Source organism: Delphinus delphis, chromosome 19 (genome assembly GCF_949987515.2).
Source record: "Delphinus delphis chromosome 19, mDelDel1.2, whole genome shotgun sequence".
NCBI lineage: Eukaryota > Metazoa > Chordata > Mammalia > Artiodactyla > Delphinidae > Delphinus > Delphinus delphis.
The window spans coordinates 26,764,893-26,782,917 of record NC_082701.1 but is presented as its reverse complement, the minus strand read 5'-3'; the positions used below and the strand labels follow the sequence as shown (position 1 = coordinate 26,782,917).

General features: G+C 40.4%; 1 protein-coding gene across 1 annotated transcript in view; it reads right to left on the bottom strand.

Moving 5' to 3' along the window:
* ACACA (acetyl-CoA carboxylase alpha) overlaps window positions 1-18,025 on the bottom strand; it is a 233,868-nt gene that overhangs the window by 122,394 nt on the left and 93,449 nt on the right. The window contains 5 exon segments of the mRNA XM_059997545.1: window positions 2,440-2,558; window positions 4,467-4,556; window positions 5,811-5,924; window positions 7,207-7,320; window positions 14,497-14,621. Of these exon segments, the coding sequence (XP_059853528.1) occupies window positions 2,440-2,558; window positions 4,467-4,556; window positions 5,811-5,924; window positions 7,207-7,320; window positions 14,497-14,621 (562 nt within the window).

Genomic DNA, 18,025 nt, shown 5'->3' with positions numbered 1-18,025 from the left:
CTCTATGTATCTCTTCACTTGTCTGGTCCTGATCAGTATCTTTTATTAAAAAAACTGTGATCATAAGTATAGTGTTTTGCTGGGTTCTGTTAAGTTGTTCTAGTGAATTATTGAACCTGAAGGGGTCATGGGAACCCCCAAATTTGTAGCCAGTTGGTCAGAAGTGTGGGTGGCCTGGGAACCCAACTTGTGGCCACATCTGAAGTAGAGGTAGTTTTGTGAAGAACTGAGCCCTTAACTAGTGGCATCTGATCTAACTCCAGGTGGTAAGTGTCAGAATTGAATTGCAGTACACCAACCGGTGTCAGGATAAGGGCATAACTCCCAATTGTAACAAAAACATTTATAAGAAAATATAAAATCTTACAAAACTAAATCCAAGTAGCAAATCTGTAATAACTGAATAAGCCATGCTCTAAAATTAAATATAGCATTCTGTAATTAAATCTGATAATACATCTTCTATTCCTTACCTAACAAAAGGATTTTAGACCTAAAAAGCATTAAAGCAATTTTAGTTTTCTGGTTTCCACGAAGACTATTTTCTCTTTCCTCCTTTATTTTCCCTATCTTCACCTTTACATCTACATTAATAATAATAATAATCCAGCAGTTTATAATTCTGTATACATACAACCAAGGAAGACTTTAGAAAGATGACAGGATTACTGCTCTGTTCCGGTCTGGTCTTTATCCAGAGGAATGTGTACACCTCAGTTGTTGGGAGGGACACGTATACAAGTTTTGAAACCATATCAGCAATAACCAATAACCACCCTTGAGATGGAAAGGTGAATAAGATTTCTTAACAAACAGTTAAGAAGCATGTCTCTCATTTTCCAATCGACTTTCCCTCACCAAATTGGACACAGATCCTCAAATTTAAAAGTAGGACAGGGAGAGCAATTCAGAAAGGCAAGGGGAGCAATGAGGGAAGGAAGGAAATCACAAGCAGCTCTGTGGCCTGACTACAAATCACTGCCCAAAGGGATGAGGTAGTAGAAAGCAGGAAGAAAAGGGGAATGTTCCGAGAATTACAAAGAGCATTAAGTTTAGCATGTAGTTCTCTACAATTATTCAAGGAACGCAGGAAAAGAAAGAAGCCTGAGCACCGAGCCCATGTGTGCCATGAGTACCTCGCTGCTCGCTGAAGGACAGCCATTCGTTTCTAGAAAATGAGATTCTGAAATCCATGGAGGCAAAAATGTACCGAGAGATGCTTGCTAAATCAAGGATATATGCTTTTCTCTGCCAGCCATAAGGTATTTTCGAGGTAGAGAAGTGAAAGGACCTTCTCAGACAAAGAAGACAAGTACTTTTTCTGAAGATGCTACTGCTCATCTGCTGACCTCTCCTGGATCAACAGTGGCATCCAGTGGCTGCAAGTCTCAGCACACACTTCTTTGTCTCTAGGAAGAGTTTCTATTGCTTTGGGTGAAGTGGCAATTTGGAACAAAACCATTTCTGTTGTCTATAACTAAGGATCCCCAAAGACATAGTACTTTGAAATAAAAAGTGAAGAACCAAGCCCATAAAGCAGAAATGGAGCTTAAGATTGGCTGTGGTTATTTGTATTTCCTGTGGTATTACTGAAAAGAATGAAAATACGGGAGGAGATGAACATATGTGTGGGTGAAATTCCTAAGTTTTCACTGCCTCAGAATACTTTAAAAATAAATGAGATTACGGGCTTCCCTGGTGGTGCAGTGGTTGAGAGTCCGCCTGCCAACGCAGGGGACACGGGTTCGTGCCCCGGTCCGGGAGGATCCCACATGCCATGGAGCGGCTGGGCCCGTGAGCCATGGCCGCTAAGCCTGCGCATCCAAAGCCTGTGCTCCGCAACGGGAGAGGCCACAACAGTGAGAGGCCTGCGTACTGCAAAAAAAAAAAAAAAAAAAGAACAAAGGGACTTCCCTGGTGGTGCAGTGGTTAAGAATCCGCCTGCCAGTGCAGGGGACACAGGTTCAATCCCTAGTCCGGGAAGATCCCACATGCTGCGGAGCAACTAAGCCCGTGCGCCACAACTACTGAGCCTGTGTGCCACAACTACTGAAGCCCATGCACCTAGAGCCCATGCTCCAGAGCAAGAGAAGCCACTGCAATGAGAAGCCTGCACACCGCAACGAAGACCCAACACAGCCATAAATAAATAAATAAATAAATAAATTTCTAACAAAAGAGAATGAATGGAGTAATCCTAAATTTCTATCTTAATTAGACCATACTTTCTCTCTCCAGATCAAAGATCAAAAAAATAAAAAAAGAAATGGACACCAAGAGGCTCTTCTTCTCATGGTTTAAACATGTTCATTTTCTGCTCTACATTTCCAGCTTAGAAAACCATACAGAATGGTCACACACACATTACCCACCCCCACCCTCCCTTTAACTCTGATAGAGCTCTGGTTGGCTCAGGTGCACACACCAGCTCAAACTCACCTGTTTGGATGAGATGTGGGCAGCATGAACTGGAATTCCACCACGCAGGTGTTGTCCTTAAGCTGGCGGTGTTGTACACTGTTAAGTTCATAGGCAATATAAGCCCTTCGAACATACACCTGGTTAAAAAGTAATCCTCAGTAAATACACTTCAAAAACAGAAACTAAGAGATGGTTAGCCCAGGAAAAAGACAGTCTTGAAAAGAGGTGTCTGATGCAGAAGAAGGTGGTCTGTGGTGACAAGTCCCAAAGCCCCGTACATACATACCTTGCTTTAATTAATAAAGCTGGAGTCTTAAAACTATACCCATGACTATAAATGGAAACAAAGCTAGCCTTCCTCTGCTGGACACCTCTAGGTGTGCTATAAACCCTTCACACTGACCTAAACTCGAGAGAAAGTTTCATCAGTTAGCACAAAAGTATATAGAACCATGACTATTAATTCATTACACATGATGATTTCAACAGAAGATAAAAGCAAACAGGGAGAGGGACTTCCCTGGTGGCACAGTGGTTAAGAATCTGCCTGCCAATGCAGGACACATGGGCTCGAGCCCTGGTCCGGAAAGATCCCACATGCCGCGGAGCAACTAAGCCCGTGCGCCACAACTACTGAGCCTGCGCTCTAGAGCCCACGAGCCACAACTACTGAAGCCTGTGCTCTGCAACAAGAGAAGCCATCACAATAAGAAGCCCGCGCACAACAGTGAAGAGTAGCCCCACTCAACGCCCACGCACAGCAACAAAGACCCAACACAGCCATAAATTAATTAATTAGTTAATTAATTAAAATAAAAGCAAACAGGGAGAAAAATGAGAGGTGCTGATTCTGGGCCACCTGAGGAGTGAAGATAGAAGACAGAAACAATTGAAGTACAGTCTAACTCTTTCACTATCTTGTATCTTTGTTTCGTTTTCCCACTGGCCCAAATCGATTTTACAGTGTTTATATCCCCCAAACCTTAGGCAAAATCAGGAAGGCATAAGTTGACATATAATCTCTCAAATACACTAACTTGACTCAAAGAAACAGCAACAGGCCACGTCCCAGGAAAACCCGTCAGTCCAACCTCATGTACTTCACAGCTGATTTGCCATGCACATAAAATGAGACACATCAGCATGGGAGGTATGTCAGGAGACTTTGCATTAAATGGCATAAAAACACTATAGAACACTTAGATATTTTCAAATTTTGATATTTACTGAGTAGCACACATTACAGTCTCCCCACAGAATACAAATAAAAAGTAACCCAAAAGAGCTCGCAAAGGGCTGTAGTGGTATCATATCACATAAAATCATTGAAGACACTCCTTTTCCTCATGTTCAAAAAAAACATCTACTTGGCAACTTTACAGCAGTATTTGGGGCCTGCAATTTTTGTGCTTAATGAGGTAGTGTGCTGTAGTGGAAACAAAAGTCATGAGTCAGACTGACCTGGGTTCAAATGCAAACTCTTCCACTTACTATCCACATGAATTTGGGCAAGTCACTTAACCTCTCAGAGGCTCACCTTCTTCTACTTCATGAAGTAATTGTAGGATTAAATGAGAAAAATAAAGCACCTAAAACTCAGTTCATTAAATGTTATTACTTTCCTTCTCATGCCGAAATAGTTCATAAGAACTGCTTGACAATTCAGAATATAACTAAAATCCATTTTATTTGGCCCAAATCACAAAATGGTACTGTTCTGATCAGCCACATATTTTTTCACTTATTGTGTTAACAGGGAATCCTAATCATTATGAAATGGAAGAATTCAAATACCTGGTAAGTAGAATTGAAAAATGCTAGCAGCTATTTTCCTGTGATTGGAGCCCAGAAACTGGTGATTAGTTGAGTTGACACACTTGAGTAAAAGCAAGACCATTTGTTTCAGAGGAAAAGAGGAAGGTTCTCTACTCTTGAGAACCAACGTTAAGGCCAAAGAAAAAGGACAGATAACAATAGCCAAATGGACAAAAGGAGTCAGCCAGAAACTGAGAAAAAGGTCATGTCACGTTACTAGGAGAACCTACCTCCAGAGCTGCCATCCTCACGACCTGGTTGCTGTGATAGAAGAAGTTTGGTAGGACATCGAAAATTGACGTTTCGGACAAGATGAGTTTCTGGAAGGTACAAAGACAAGCTTAAACCATTACATCCATAAGAGAACAATTCCAATGGATAATATTTAGCATTTGAAGCATTTAGTGAAACTTAAGAATTTTGTCTATGAAGGTCATGTATGATCTTACCTTCTCTCTGCCTCAGCTTCCTCAGCTACAAAATGGGGAAAACAAGAATACCTATCCTCACAGGGCTGTTGAAGAGTTAATATACATAAAATTCTTAGACTAATGCATTAACAGTGCATTAATTATATGCTAATATAGGTGTTTATGGCTATTATTATCCTTTCTGACACAAATCCATACTTAACTTTTAATATATTGTCTCACTACTCCACTACGGTAAGCCATAGATTTTTGATTTTTGAACCCTCTATTTCAACTATGAACCAAATAAGCAAAAACATCCTTCCCCCCTCTTTAGTTTCCCCAGAACGAAATCTGATAGAAACCCTGAAGATTCCCTTGGCTAGGTATAATAATATTATCATTATTTCCAAGTAGAAAAATAGAAGTCATTCCTGACAAAATGGTGTTGTTTTAAAAATAATAGTCAAGGTTCTTTGAATTAGCAGTAAAATTAGCCAATATTCTTTTATAAAATTGGCTCTGGGGCTTCCCTGGTGGCGTAGTAGCTGGGAGTCCGCCTGTCGATGCAGGGGACACGGGTTCGTGCCCCGGTCCGGGAGGATCCCACATGCCGCGGAGCGGCTGGGCCAGTGAGCCATGGCCGCTGAGCCTGCGCCGTCTGGAGCCTGTGCTCCGCAGCGGGAGAGGCCATAGCAGTGAGAGGCCTGCGTACCGCAAAAAATAATAATAATAAATAAATAAATAAAATTGGCCCTGTATGAAGCTTAATAGTAAGCATTAAAATAAAATTAAATGATTATTTAAGTAGCTTTGCCTGTAGAAGACTAACGACTACCTATTTATACATCTGATTCAAATATCAGAAATCAACCAGTGCTACCACTTCATTCTGTCCTAGAATACCTTCTAGATAAAAGCGCAAGAGGTGAAGACTTCATTAGGACACTTCTATCAAGGCAGGCCTATTCAATTTTTAAGCTAAGCCACAATTCTAACAGCATTTTATGAAGAAAAAACACGTAAGTATAAATCATTTTAGAAATTCAAGGTATGAAACTTCATTACACAGAAAATCAAAATTGACTGACTGATTACTTAAACTATGCTTGGGAATAAAGGGGACAAGAGTGCAGAGTGGCAGAAAAGGGCTATAATGTATACCTGCAGGTTCTCAATGCAAAACTGATGTCCGTACATGTCAATAGCTGATAGGAAGATAGACTCTACTTGGTTATGGCGAAGCTCATATGATGGCAAATGGGAGGCAATAAGAACCTAGAGTGAGAGCAAAATAAAAGGCGTAAGTTCCTGAGGGAGTGATTATTCTAGGCTCCTATTAGGCAGCTCTGATACAAAAGCAATAAATATAAATCTGTAAGTGCAGGCATCAAAGATAAAACAGAGACCAAGTAAAACAACTTCTGGGTCCTGTAACATAAAGCCAAGGCCACCAAATACTGCATCTCAGTTGACTCTTACCATGATTTGCTTGTGAGCAATTTCCCATGGGGGCAGAGGGAGGGGGAGGGAGAAAAAACAGCTTCAATCAAGTTCCATCAGTGCATGTGATTTACCACTGCAGAGCTGCTAGTCCTGGGGACTGCATGACTAGCTGTTAATGGGGAATCAGGTCTGGCAGGGAACAGCTGTGGGCAAGGTTGGTGCAGCAGAGCTAGCCTTTTGCAACTCTGAAGGGGAAAGACTAGGAAAAGCTGCTCCGACAGCCCCAGGTACTCAGTCCCAAAGAGGAGGTGTCAGGATGTAACACCAATGCATGTGACGGGCAGAGAGAGTGAAAGCAGTGTCACAAACAAAAACAGGGACACGGTAGGACCTGAATACCCTCAGCAGGTCACTGAGAGGTTCAATAACTTTGAGTAATTCAGTGACATGGATACAATTGTAGAGAAAGCAGAAGGTCACTGAACAGCTTCAAATGCTGCTTCCTTGTCGATGCCCATGCGCTGGAACACAAAGGGAGTGCCAACTCCTGGCTTCCCTGCTGAAACCTTTTGGAATGGAAATGAAGACTACAGGGTGAAACTGGGCTGCTCTGGGGTTGTGCTGATTGCTAGCACCAAAGATTCATTTCATTATCTTCTTGCTTTCCACACTTGACTTTTTCCTATACACTTAAAAGTTTTCACCTGCTTCTAAGCTCCCTTTGGAAAGTAAGAAATATTAAACCTATTGCTTTCCCTCAGTCTCCTTTCCTCCACGTGACCCTGGTTTACTAGGAAGGGTAGGGAATAATAACAGGATTTTATAATGGGGGGAGGGCTTCTATTTTTTAAATTAATTTTTATTGCAGTATAGTTGCTTTACAATGTTGTGTTAGCTTCGAGAGGGCTCTTGTTTTAAAGAAACTTAACGTTAATCTTTTCCTTTCTCTTTAAAAAACATATACCACGTGAGAATGTTTGTTCTGAGGGCAATGAGACATACATGGGAAATTGCATGACCTTTGGAAGGTGCTGGAGGAAGAGCTCATTGCATCTAGGACTGCCCAGTCTATGAAAACCATTCCTCCCCCCGGACAGCCAACACATGTCCTTACCTGGCGTGCTCGGAGCGCCACCTTAGCATTGGTGGTCTTACTGAGTTGAGTTAGCTCCGTGAGGATATTCAGCAGCTCGTCAGTGAGAGTGGGGTCCCGGCCACACAACTGATCCTAATTGTTAATGTGACAAAGAACATACATATCCATGTTAAAAAGAACTGAGGTGGAGAGAACTTTGAAATGGGAAAAGGGAATAAAAACAAAGTAAACAGAGCTAGATTACTAAGATGCAAATGTCCTGTTACCTTTATCCTAAACAGTGTGGTAAAGAGATCCCAGAGGGGTAATTCCCTGGTGGTCCAGTGGTTAAGACTCCGCGCTCCCAATACAGGGGACGCGGGTTCAATCCCTGGTCAGGGAATTAAGATCTCACATGCCGCATGGCCAAAAAAAAAAAAAAAAGAAAAGAAAGAGATCCCAGAGGAAGCTGCTGCCAAGGAGAAGCCCAATTCCTCAGCCATTCAGATTCTAAATTCCTAATGTATTTCTTTATAAATCAACACCAGACTTTAAACAATAGAAATCATTAGAGACCATTAAAAGGGGTCAAGGGATTCTAGCTAAGAAATAACAAAGGATGTCTCAAAGTTTTAAGAGGTTTTAAATAATATAGGGACTAAAAGCTTTCCTGTCCCCTCTCCCACTTTTGGAAAGAAGGCAGAATAAGGCAAAAGGAAACACTCCTGGTGGTTTTCATTCCACAAACCAAATGTTCAGCATCCCAGGAGGGTGCAAAACAGAAACATAAGCACAAATTATTCATTTATAAATACATGCTAAATAAAAACACCATCTCATATTCTGACAATTCTATACCCCAAATCATTTATCCTTTTGCTGTACGACGAATCATTCCATGATACCTAAACATGGAGATTCCTTAGATGGATTAGAGGGAAAAACCAAGCTCCTACTATACAATCCATGGTGTAATTCAGACTTGGGTCCTTTGTCTCCAAAAAATTAAAAAATTTTAAGGAAAAAAACTCTCATATTTTGGGAAAAATATTTCTTCTCCAGGGCAGTATCAGTTTATTCCCTAAATTCATCCATTATCCATGTAATTCTCATCTAAGCTGAAAAAACTGCAGATGCACTTTTATAAATGTCCTTTCTGAAATTTACAGTTATCTGTAATAGCAGTTCTTAATATCACATCACATAGTTCCCTCGACTTGGAGTTTGAAACAACTGCCTTTATATTTTAGTGAACTTTTATTCTCCCCCACCCAACTATTGAATCGGACATGAAAGACAACCAGATCCCAAAATGCTTCCTGTTGCTGCCTTTTAATCTTTCTCCTTCCTGCATTATCAGCCTTTTTCTTGAAGAATCTCCATTTCATCTTCAACCCTCCCCATCTCAGGGATACTCCGTACAGTCCTTTACCAGCGCAGCACAAATAGAAGTGTGGGGCTTTTGGCTCTGGGGGCAAATATACATTTCCCCAAACGCTTTTCCTACAACCCCCTACCACCTTCCGCATCACAGGGTAAACGGTTTTGGAGTACTCAACACTGGTATGCTGGAAATACGGCTTCGCAAACATTTTAAAGCAGGAAATACTTTCTGGTTCCCCAATCCACGACCAGAGGTGTGCGCCAGAGTCGTAAACCGCATGATGGTATTTATAGTTAACGAAGTGCAAGTATTGTTTTCACCTGTTTAACGCAGGGGATTCACTCATCTGAGTGGAAGAAGAAAGTGATTATAAATCCAGGGCTCGCCTGAGCACGTAGTCACAGACTGAAGGACCTATTCCTCCCAGCCCAGGGAAAAAGCAAAGAGGAGGGAGAAAATGCAACCAAGTCTCACCTTTTATTGATAACTTATGAGCAAGATAGAATTGTAATAAAAGTCACCAGCCGCGCACCACAACAAAGAGTAGCCCCTGCTTGCCACAACTAGAGAAAAGCCCGCGTGCAGCAACAAATATCCAATGCAGCCAAAAATAAATATAGTTTAAAAAAAAGAAAAGAAATGGGATGATGATATATATTAAAAAAAAAAAAATCAAATCAAATCACCAGCGACAAGGCCGTAACAAGACGGAAGGAAAGAATAGGTAGATAACAGTGGGTAGGGAAACCATAAGCTTTTCCTACCTAAATCCCTCTTTACCTAATGTTCCTAATAGAGAAAATATACTCTTTTCTGAGGTACTCACTTCAGTCATCAGAATGGACCCATTGAGAGGTTCAAAAACCTAAGAGATGTCCTGGGTAACAGAACTCAGCTGCTCTGCAAATAGTCAGACTAAAGTCTCAACATTAACAGCAAAAGCCAACACAACAAAATAAGAACACTAGCCACCTACCCAACCTATATCAGATGTGATAGGGACTGGTTTCCCTTGAAAGGAAACCCAGGTTTACCTTTTGAGATTAAATTAAAATAAATAGATTTTAAAAAATGGAGTTGCCATCTTGCCTAACTACAGATCACATTCTAACTAAAACACATGCACACAACTACTTAAAAAAAAAAAAACTTTTTCATTTCATCTTTCCACTATGAGAGAGAGGGAGTGAGAAAGGGGGTAGAGAAGCTTCTTTTCTGTAAGAAAAGTGAACTATGGAGACTAGAAAAAATAATAGGGAAGTAATTATTCGTTCACGATCACCAACTGACAATCCTCCTGGACTCCTTGTGATAAAGTACAGAAACCTGACCTTTTTGGCATGTGAAATATCAAACACAGTATGAATAAACCACTACCTCCATTAAATTATCCTGACTTGGAAATTTCCCATTCAAATATTATTTTCTCTATTGTCATCATTAGTACTTAGGAAAAAGATGTGCAACAGAAAACTGTGTGTAGTGTAACCTTCTCAACCCTCTCCTGCCCTTGACCTGAACACAGTGTTCAAGTTGTGAAAGAAACCACCAGGGATGGAAGACGATTCCATTCATCAGAACCACCCACCCTAAGATACAAGCATCCAAGAGGAAGTTTACAGCCCTCTGTCCTAGAGACAGATGTCCTTTGGGCAACTGGACAGCCCAACATCACCATCTAACTCTGGTGAACATTTTGTAACAGTAACATTAAATGGTGATGGTGTCAGCCTATGTTTCTTCAGTGTATAGAGGCAGGTTCATTTAATGAGCCTACCTCCTGATTTGGGGATTACCTGCATAAATCTGCAAGCCAAAGTGAAAATTATTCAATAATGGTTAAGATTGGTACCACACAGTTATTTCTTGTTTTCATTCTTAACCTAGATGGTGGCTAACCACAAGGAATAGTTCAGATTTGCAGAAATATAACAAGCAGGCTTCAGAGTCAAAACCGTAGCCAAAGTTATGTAGCTGACTGCCAGGAGAGCCCAATACAGCCAACTTGATCTTAGCATTCTAAGATTTGAAGGCAATTCAAAATGAAAAGATGTGACGTAATGGGTAATATTCTCAAGACATTAACTACTGTTCAGCTGGACGAGGCACCAATGCCAATATCAAAAATGGACTGGAAGCTTCTTCCAGTCACAGCTAGAATTTCTGACCTTCCAAGGATGTTGTGGGACAGATTAAACAAGAAATGTTAATATAACCCTTATTCAGTAAACCTGGGTTTACTGGGACTTTTCTCCATTATTTACACGTTGAACGAAATTATTTGCAGTTATGTTGGGAGGAAAAAGGAAGGAGGCTGATAGGCATTTTATTTATTTATTTTATTTATTTATTTATTTTTGGCTGTGCTAGGTCTTCGCTGCTGTGCGCTCTAGTTGTGGCAAGCAGGGCTACTCTTCGTTGCGGTACGCCAGCTTCTCATTGCGGTGGCCTCTCTTGTTGCGGAGCATGGGCTCTAGGCACGCAGGCTTCAGTAGTTGTGGCTCGCAAGCTCAGTAGTTGTGGCGCACGGGCTTAGTTGCTCCACAGCATGTAGGATCTTCCCGGACCAGGGCTAGAACCCATGTCCCCTGTACTAGCAGGCGGATTCTTAACCACTGCGTCACCAGGGAAGCCCCTGATAGGCATTTTAAATGCTCCCTGTCTGAACCAAATCAGAGGCTCACAGGCATGGCATTACTCCTAAGGAAGCATGGATTATACTACATTTGTGTGGACCACACCAGAAATAAGATAGAAGTAGTGAGGGGAAGACCACTCAGAATCAAGGTGGCTACAGGATACATACTTCGCCATCTAGACAGCTGTGAGGATGTTGATACTTTTTATTGATACAAAATTGCTCAATTTGGCTAAAGAGTCCCTTAAATATCTCTTAAGTAAACTTAAACAATGTTCTAAGCTTTTTTCTATAAAATTAAGAGATAAGAAGAACTTTCAAAAAATAAACTTACTGACTGTTTTCAATGTGGCACAATGTTCCTCCAAATAGAGAAAACTTGACAGGACTTTAACATTTTACTTGATATTTTGCTCTCCAGATACAGCAAAAGATTAGAAGAAATTTGGTAGAGAGTCTATGAGGCAAGTTACCAGTAGGCAAGTTATGCTAACACTCAGAGGGGAGGAAGGCTTCCTCAGAGCAGCCCACATCCTGCAACACTGATTCACAGAAGCCTGATTTTCTTGATTCCCTCCCCCTAGGTTCCAAAGCCCCAGAAATCATCATCTAGTTCAGCAAAGCACACCATCAACAGTCCCACTTCTAGAAAGCAGAGATTGGAATGCTGGGCACATAACATTGATCAGGAAGCCAAGGTAAGCAAAAGAAAGGGGAACCAGCAGAGAACACAGCTGGGGGAATCGAATGCTACCATATCCAGTTGTTATCCATAAAAGAGAGTAAGACCTACAGAAAGAGAAATCCAAACAAGTAAAATGGCTTTTCCCAGCTACCACCATTAATGCAGATGTGGGGTGGAGGACCTGACCATTGCCAAAGAAGGCAGATCAGAAAGGAGCACTTTTCCAGCCTTCGTTCCTGCTCCCGAAGTCATTGCTAGCTGGCCCTCAGCTCAAGCATAGCAGTTAACTTCTTGATTTCCAAATCTCTGAGATGAGGGCAAAATAATAGATATTTCAAATGCAATTTAATGATATAAAAGCCTAGAGATGTTTACGAAGTTTTCCTTTGTTTTTTAAAGATAAATGTGAAATGCCAAAATAAAGAAAAGGACAAATCCATCTTTCTGGTTCACATCTTCAACCTTCCTCCTCCTCTCTCTACCCCCCCTCGTCCCTCCCCTTCCCCTCCCTCCTCCCTCCTTCCCTCCTTCCCTCTCTCGCTACCCCTCCCCGTCCTATTCATCTAAACCCAAACATTAACAAACAGCTCTTTTCTCCAAAGAGCTCAGCCTGTTGGAAAGAAAGTCTGGGTACTATCCATGCAGGTAAGAAGTAATCGGGATGACAAGGTGTGGAAAAATAAGAACAGCAGCAAGTCAGAGTCCCATTGGCATATGCCTGTCCTGACTGGCAAAAGCAGAAAGCAAAGCCTCAAACCAGTTCTCTGACAGGGCCCAACGCCCCTGCAGCACCCCCGTGTAATTACACACTTGAGTGACTGGACTCTGAAGAAAATTGAAGGCCTGAGCTCCGAACAGCTGCCATTTTCTCTCTCCATCACACCAGCGTGATTACTTGAGAAATGAACAGCCCCAGCTCAAAGCTACTCCAGAATTCTCAGAGGAAATATGGCTCCGTGTTCCAATAATGAGATTCTTAAGGCAAGCGTTACTTACAATCACTCCGCAAAAGGAGCGAGCCGAGCCCCTATATCTTACAAATTAGAATTTAAGAAACCCAGCGACAGTCTTAGACGATCATTACTCTTCTGCAGCTCCAAGGATTCTGGACTTTGGCCTATTTTTAGTGCATAAAAACTGTTAAACCCTTAAAAAGGTAATCATAATAAAATGAAAACTCACCATAATTACCTTCTTAAAAAGGCAAATTTTACTCCATTTTAGGTCCAAACTGACAGATTCTTCCATACCCTCATTACCTTTTTCTGCCAGAAAGTCTTGGCTTTATCCAAATGAGAATTAGCAATCCTTTTATTAAAATTTAAGGAAAAAAATCTAATTAGTCAGATTTCTTCCCTTTTCTGATTGAGAAAAAGAAAATCAGCAGGTTGCCAGAGATAATATCACTTCTTTGCCGAAACCTATCACTTGGAGAAGTTGAAATATTACATTGCGCCGTTATTGTTTTTTCCTTTCAAATGCATTTTCTGGTTTCCCCACCATCTAGCCATTCTAGGGTAGCAAAGGTAATGAACTCTCCCTGTGATTACATATTTTTTTAAGTGGCTATTCTAAAAAATGTTACATCCTCGAGAGTTAGCCAGCTAGGCAGATAACTGAGTGAGTGGCACTGTTGTTAACCAGAGATGTGAGGTAGATAGTTTCCCTTCATTCCGAGCCATGAAATAAAAAACAGCAGTGAAGATTTATAGTTTTTTTCTCCTCCAAGAAGAAATGAGGGAATTAAGGTACCAAGAATGCCAATTCCACAAAGGGACAAGGAAGAAAAGCACAGGAGCAAAAAGGTACTATAGTCTCCAAAAAGCACAAACATGCAGCAGCAAGGCAATTAATTGCTCGTGGGGTAGAGGGGCTCTAAGAATAGTCCTATTGTTCTCTGATTCCTAGAATTAACCCAACCAGAAAAACCAAGGAGTAGAGAACTTACAAATCATCTTCAAAAATCCTTAAGTCCACAAAAATTCTACCCACTGGTCACATGTACATCAGTCCTATTCACGTTTACTGGTCTCACCTCTCCTTCCCTCTTTCTACTAATTCTCATATTACTAGGTTATAGGGACAAAAGCATGTATCTACTACCAACACAATAATCCCAGCTTAGATGTCCATGTAAATAAGACAGAAAGGGACCACAGAAAATGAGGAATACATTTAAATTTCTTTGGTGGGGGAGGAACAGTACTACATTTCTAACAGTTGTTTTTTGTTATTCAGTTTTGGATGTGAGAGCATTCATGGAACAAACAAGCGTTATAACAGAAAAGTACACTGGCTAGATAAGACTAAATTTTAAAGCTACTGTCACTAGTGACAAGAGGAATAAGGAAGCATGGGGCATCTTTAAGTAGAGCGAAGAGATTTGAGTTCCCATGTAAGATTATATGCACAATTGGCAGAACAGTCCTTTTCTGACTGGAGCAGGTTCCTTCAGGTCAAGGACAAAGACAGATAGGAGAAATTGTTAATCTACAACCCAAGCCCCACTCATCCCACAATCACAAAAGACAGGAGCTTCTCCTCTGACCACAGCCGTCACAAGGAGAAATGCTTTTTTCATATCATCAACCATCTTTACAGGTTCTGAAAAATGGTACTCACAATAAGCATTGTGACCAGAAGATTCTTCTTGGTGACTTGAGCGTGAGAGAAGATGTAGTTCAGTACAGTGTTCATGTCACTCTTGTTCTCCTCCCGAAGGGCGAACACACATTTGTCATAGTGGCCTGCAAGCAGCAAAAAGAAGTGATCCTCACCCACGTATGAATGTTCACGTTTACATGCTATTTGTTTGTTTTCTAATGTCTCTACTTAGAAAACTGATAAGAAGTGAGAAGAAATACCGTAAGAATTTTCTTAGATGGATTTGTATAGAATTGGCAGTGTTGTTTAGTAAAAGCAACCCGAGGCTAAGAGTCAGGCAATGCGGTATAAGACCTGGGCTCAAAGCCTAGCTCTGCTACCAATTTACTGTATGCTCCTGGGCAAATCACTACCTCTCTAAGGCCTATTTTCATTAAAAAAAATTTTGACAGATCAGGGAAGGGTGCGTCTTACTGAGGAGCTGGGGATAACCCCAACCCCCTACCCTGACTCTAAACTCTCTTATTTAGCTTCCTGGAATGATTTCCTTAGAAGAGAGGGTTTGGCTGCTTAAAAAGAAACGTCAATACCATTAAACCCCAGCTAGAGATTCTGGTTCCATGTCTGACTCACTGAAAATGTTTCACCCTAACTAGGAGGAACAGTTTTAGCTCAAAAATAAAACACCAAACTTATCAATGTCCACAAGAAGGATGGCTGCTACCTCTGGAATCAACATTTTCCCCCGGAAGTCCATGAAGCAGCTAAGCAATGCCTAGGAATTCCAAATCCATACTAAGGCATAGATCAGGGAGAACCTTGCATGAAGTCAAAAGGTCTGTGGGGAGAGTACAGTTATGTATATTTTCATTGGCCTTTCACAAGGCCACCAGGGGCAGGTTAGTTCTGCCTAGCAGAGCTATGTTTTGCAACAGAAGCATAAGCTTCAGGTATACTGTAGTGATATCTACCATGGGATACAAGTAATATTCAGTTCCTTAAAAACTGCTTACCTCAGAATTAAATTTCCAAGCAAAGGAGAATTAGTGTTTGAATAGTCTCAAGGGTCAGAATTCTATGAAAATAGTAAAGGATTATCACCTTACTTCAGCCTGCAGGTTAGGTTCCAAACCAAAACAGTGGCATTCAAACTGCATTACCATGTATTCCTCAAATACTGAATACAGTCAACCAAGGCAACTCTGCTTTTATCTATTTTAAATATTAACGATTGACATAAGATTTCTTTTCAAAATAAAACTAAATATATTTGAAAAACAGTGGACTACAATATTTAGAGAGCTGCCAATGTCATAAAAGACCCATTTAGAACAAAATGGAAGCTGTTTAAAAATTGGTTGTCCTATATAAATTCATATTTCTCCTGACCAAAACTTAGCTTTGAAGTGACAACAGAAATATATCTTGGTAACAGAAATCACTAGAACTGGGGGAAATAAAAAGAGTATTTACCCAAGGAGAGGCAGTGGAGACACTAAGCAGAAAGAAAGCAATGATACCAAGTGCCTCTTTTTAAAAACTTTTTATTGTGAAGTATACATACAAAAGAATAAATAAACACCCAAGTAACTACCGTCTATCTTAACAGAAGATTTTTAGTATCTTTGAAGGATCCAGTGTGCTCCTCCTCAAAATCAACCGCTAAGCTGAATTTTAGGTTAATCATTCTTTTGCTCTTCTTTACACTTATCACAAATGTATACATAGTTTCATTCTTCCTGTTTTCAACTTGATAACAATGGAATCATTGTGTATGGATCATTCTGTAACTTGTTTCTTTCCCTCACCATTATGTTTTTGAGATTCATCTTTTGTTCATGTGTGTACCTCGGTTCATCTGTTTTCACTGCTGTAGAGTAATCCATTGCAGGAATATACTAAAATTCAATTATCTATTCTACTTGTGTATATTTGGGTTGTTTCCAGTCTTTTTTGCTATTCGTGAATAACACTGCCACAAACAGTACTGTATATGTGTCCTTAATAAACATGTGTAAAAGTTTCTCTAGAGTATATCATCTAAAAATAAAATTGCTAGGTTGAAGAGTATAAGTTCAACTCCATTAGGTACTGACAAACTGTTTTCCAAAGTGGTTGTACCAATTTGCATTTCTGCTTACAGAAGTGGTGGAAGATGATGTGAAATTCAAATTTTTGCCAATCTTACTGTGGTTTTGGTTCACATTTCTCTAATTAGTAATAAGACTGGACATCTTTTCATGAGTTTTTGGATTATTTATGCTTCCACTTTGGTGAATTATCTTTTTATATCTTTTGCCCATTTTTCTATTAGGTTGTCTTTTACTTATTGATTCAAAGCAGTGCTCTATAGATTACAGATACTAATCCTTTCTTAATCGTCATGATTTGTAAATATTTTCTTCCACATTGTGGCTTGTATTTTCAGTCTTTTTATGGTATCTTTTCACTAACAAAAGTTCTTAAGTGAGGGCTTCCCTGGTGGCGCAGTGGTTGAGAGTCCGCCTGCCAATGCAGGGGATACGGGTTCATGCCCCGGTCCGGGAAGATCCCACATGCCGCGGAGCGGCTAGGCCCGTGAGCCATGGCCGCTGAGCCTGCGCATCCGGAGCCTGTGCTCCGCAACAGGAGAGGCCACAACAGTGAGAGGCCCACGCACAGCAAAAAAAAAGTTCTTAAGTGAGGTCAAATTACTTATCCTTTATAGTCTATATTGCTGGTCTTTTTTTTTTTTAAGTTACTAGTAATTAAAAAAATATATTTATTTATTTATTTGGCTACACCTGGTCTTAGTTGCGGTACGTGGGATCTTCGTTACCAGCATGCAGGATCTTGGTTGCAGCATTCAGGATCTAGTTCCCTGACCAGGGATGGAACCTGGGCCCCCTGCATTGGCAGTGTGGAGTCTTAGCCACTGGACCACCAGGGAAATCCCTGTACTTACTGGTCTTATATGACAATATCTTCTCTGCCCTGAGGTCATAAGGATATTCTCCTAAAAATTTAGTAGCTTTGCCTCTTTAGTACATGTTTAAGTTTTCAGTTCATCTGGAATTGATTTTTGTGTGTATCGTCTAGGTTAGGGATCTTTTATTTTGGCAAATGAATAATCCTTTGTCCCAGCATCATTTATTGAAAAGTCTATCCTTTCCTCAGGTATTGATTTACAATACCTGCTCTGCTGTAAAGTAAGTTTTCATATATGCTTGCATCTGCTTCTGGGTTAATAGAACCAGTGTTCCATTGTTCTATTAATCTGCCCCTACACCAATATCACAATCTCTTCATTAATATGGCTTTATATTAAAACTTGACATTTAACTGGACAAATACCTCCACAGTGTATTTCTTTAGAAGAATCTTGGTTACCTTTCCTTTCGTGTAAATTATAGAATTAGCTTGACAAATTCCACAAAAATACACTAGTAAGATTTTTATCGGAATGTCAATGAATCCACAGATGAATTCAGGGAGAATCAACACTTTGCAAATATATATTCCAACTTAAGGCCATGATATTTATTTAGATCTTCTTTATTATTTTTAC